Below are 2,364 nucleotides of genomic sequence, written 5' to 3'. Positions count from 1 at the left end.
AAAAGTAAAACGTTTCTTCTCAAATATTTACTACGAGGTTGACCCCATCATCACTTGGATGCAATTCAAAGTAGAAACAGCTTTTGCATATTTACAGGCATATGATCCCAACTTGAACCATGAAAAAATCAACCAAAAAGTAACCACGTGTACGACACCCTGTTAAAGATAACACAAGAACGACAGCTTCAGTGTTTCAGCGGTGGTGGCTGAACAAACGGCTTATTTTCCACCTCCACTCCCACCGATTTCAGCGACTCTGTATATGGCTTCGGGTGCCTGTAATAGTGTCATGTCAACTCGATTCAATTATCACCATAACTCTGCAAAAATTTCTCATTAAAGTAAGTATTTGTTAATAATTACATGGAGTAAGTATCCCCTCTGATGGGATCAGACATGACTTGCTGGCGATCAGCCTCCTGCACATGTGCTATCTTCCTGAAGAATGACTTCTTGATGAACTCATTCGACTCCTCCGCCACCTTCTCCGGCTCCACCAGCTCCGGCAAAGTCTCTCGCTTTGACTTCTTCACTGAAACATTCGGCGCCCTTCTAAGTTGATGCGTCGCAGTGAACACTCCGATGCTAACCGACATCATAATCAACCCCAGCGAGATATACACCGGTGCATACGCACCTTTCACCAGACTATTTATTAATTCCACCCCAAAGTTTTCATATCGATATATCAGATACAAATCACATATAAGACGCATAATTTCAGTTCAAGAATGACATTAATTACCTGGGTTTCGGATCATGGTGACCATAGCTGTGATCAGCGGTTGGGGAGTAAGCCTTCATCTTGGGGAAGGTTAATGTAGAAAATGCTGGCATTCCTCTTGACCGACTCACCATTGATTTCACCAAATTCTGCAAGGTAAAAAAACAGTTACTTAAACACAATTAGATAAAGAAATGGTTCAAATTCACTAAAATGATTCCAATTTTCATTGTTGAGGAGAAAATAGGAGTTAACTGGGTGATGATTACTCACAGTTGCTCTTAAAGCCATTGAAGATGATGGAACCTGTGAACTGTTGATAACAAATTCTGGATGAGTGGATGGATTGTTATTTGTTGGTGTTTGCAGATGGTGTATTCTCGAGGTGATGTGGTGTATATAGTGGGGAAGAAGAGACACGTATTTTCGAGAAGAGACCATGGAGACACGTGGCGGTAGGAAAATGGGTACACGTTTCCCGTGGAGACCTCTGGAAGAAGCACGTGTAGTTCCTAACTGTGACATGTTTCTTTAACGAATTCGATCGCCAATGAGATGCTCTTTTTTCAAACTTATAATTATTCTTTTCTTTTTGTAAAATTAACGTCTTGTTCAAATAATTTTGCTTTATGATATATGTATCTTTATTTTTTAATAGATAAAAGAATTGGAAGTTGATAATTTCTTGAGTTAGAAAAAAAATTGCTTTATGTTGTAGAGTTAGAAAGGAAAGAGTTTAACATTATTACAAATGTATTAATTATTTTGTAAATTTTTATAACTCATAGTGAAAATAGTTTGATAATTAAAGTTTTTGAAAAGTTATCCTACTTCTAGGGTGAGTTTTTAGACTTGTGAACTGGACCGGATCGGACTGTTTTTTTGGACCCCGGATCGGTTCTCGGTTCTAGGATTTTAGCAAAACCGGTTTGGTTTTTTTATCTGTCCAGTCTGGCCAGTTCTGGGTAAAAACCGGTTTTGGACCGGCTTATTTAAAAAAAAAAAAAAAAAAAAAAAAAAAAAAAAAAAAAAAACTGTATTTTGTAAAAATTTTTAAACAAGTATATCTTATTCGTTTTAAGTCGGATTGACATATAATTTTTTCTAATGTGTAATTTAGAATTTATAGATAAATTTTAACTACAATTTTGTTGTTTTTGGAGTTATATTTGATGAGTTACAATCATTCAAAGATGAGATATCAAAATTGAAATATTTTGCTTTTCAGCAATAAAATTAAACTTTTGTATTTTGTGAAATTTTTAAACAAACATATCTCATTCGTTTTAAGTCGAATTAACATACGTTTTTTCTAAGGTGTAATTTAGAGTTTGTAAATGATTTTAGACTATAATTCATTGTTTTTGGTATTATATTCGACGAGTTACAATGCTTCAAAGATCAAAGCTGAAATATTTCAACTTTTCAGCAAAAAATTTAAACTTTTGTATTCTATGAAATATTTTAAACGAGCATATCCCATTTGTTTTAAGTCGAATTGACATGCGGTTTTTTCCAACGTGTAATTTAGATTTTGTAGATAATTTTAGACTATAATTCTGTTATTTTTGGTGTTATATTCAATGAGTTACAATCATTTGAAGATGAGATCAAAGCTGAAATATTTCAGCTTTTCA

At 34.2% G+C, this 2,364-nt stretch overlaps 1 protein-coding gene across 1 annotated transcript; it reads right to left on the bottom strand.

Moving 5' to 3' along the window:
- Positions 1 to 1,091, bottom strand: LOC111892198 (uncharacterized). The gene is made up of 4 exons (XM_023888270.3): positions 1,001 to 1,091; positions 749 to 876; positions 367 to 651; positions 1 to 279 (listed from the first exon to the last, which is right to left on the bottom strand). The coding sequence occupies exons 1-4, from the start codon at positions 1,016 to 1,018 to the stop codon at positions 189 to 191; spliced, it is 522 nt and encodes a 173-aa protein (XP_023744038.2). The 5' UTR covers positions 1,019 to 1,091; the 3' UTR covers positions 1 to 188.
- Positions 1,092 to 2,364: the final 1,273 nt, after the last annotated feature.

This window comes from Lactuca sativa, chromosome 4, assembly GCF_002870075.4.
Source record: "Lactuca sativa cultivar Salinas chromosome 4, Lsat_Salinas_v11, whole genome shotgun sequence".
Classification (NCBI taxonomy): domain Eukaryota; kingdom Viridiplantae; phylum Streptophyta; class Magnoliopsida; order Asterales; family Asteraceae; genus Lactuca; species Lactuca sativa.
The sequence above is the reverse complement of the archived record's forward strand: the minus strand, read 5'-3'. Positions and strand labels throughout refer to the sequence as shown.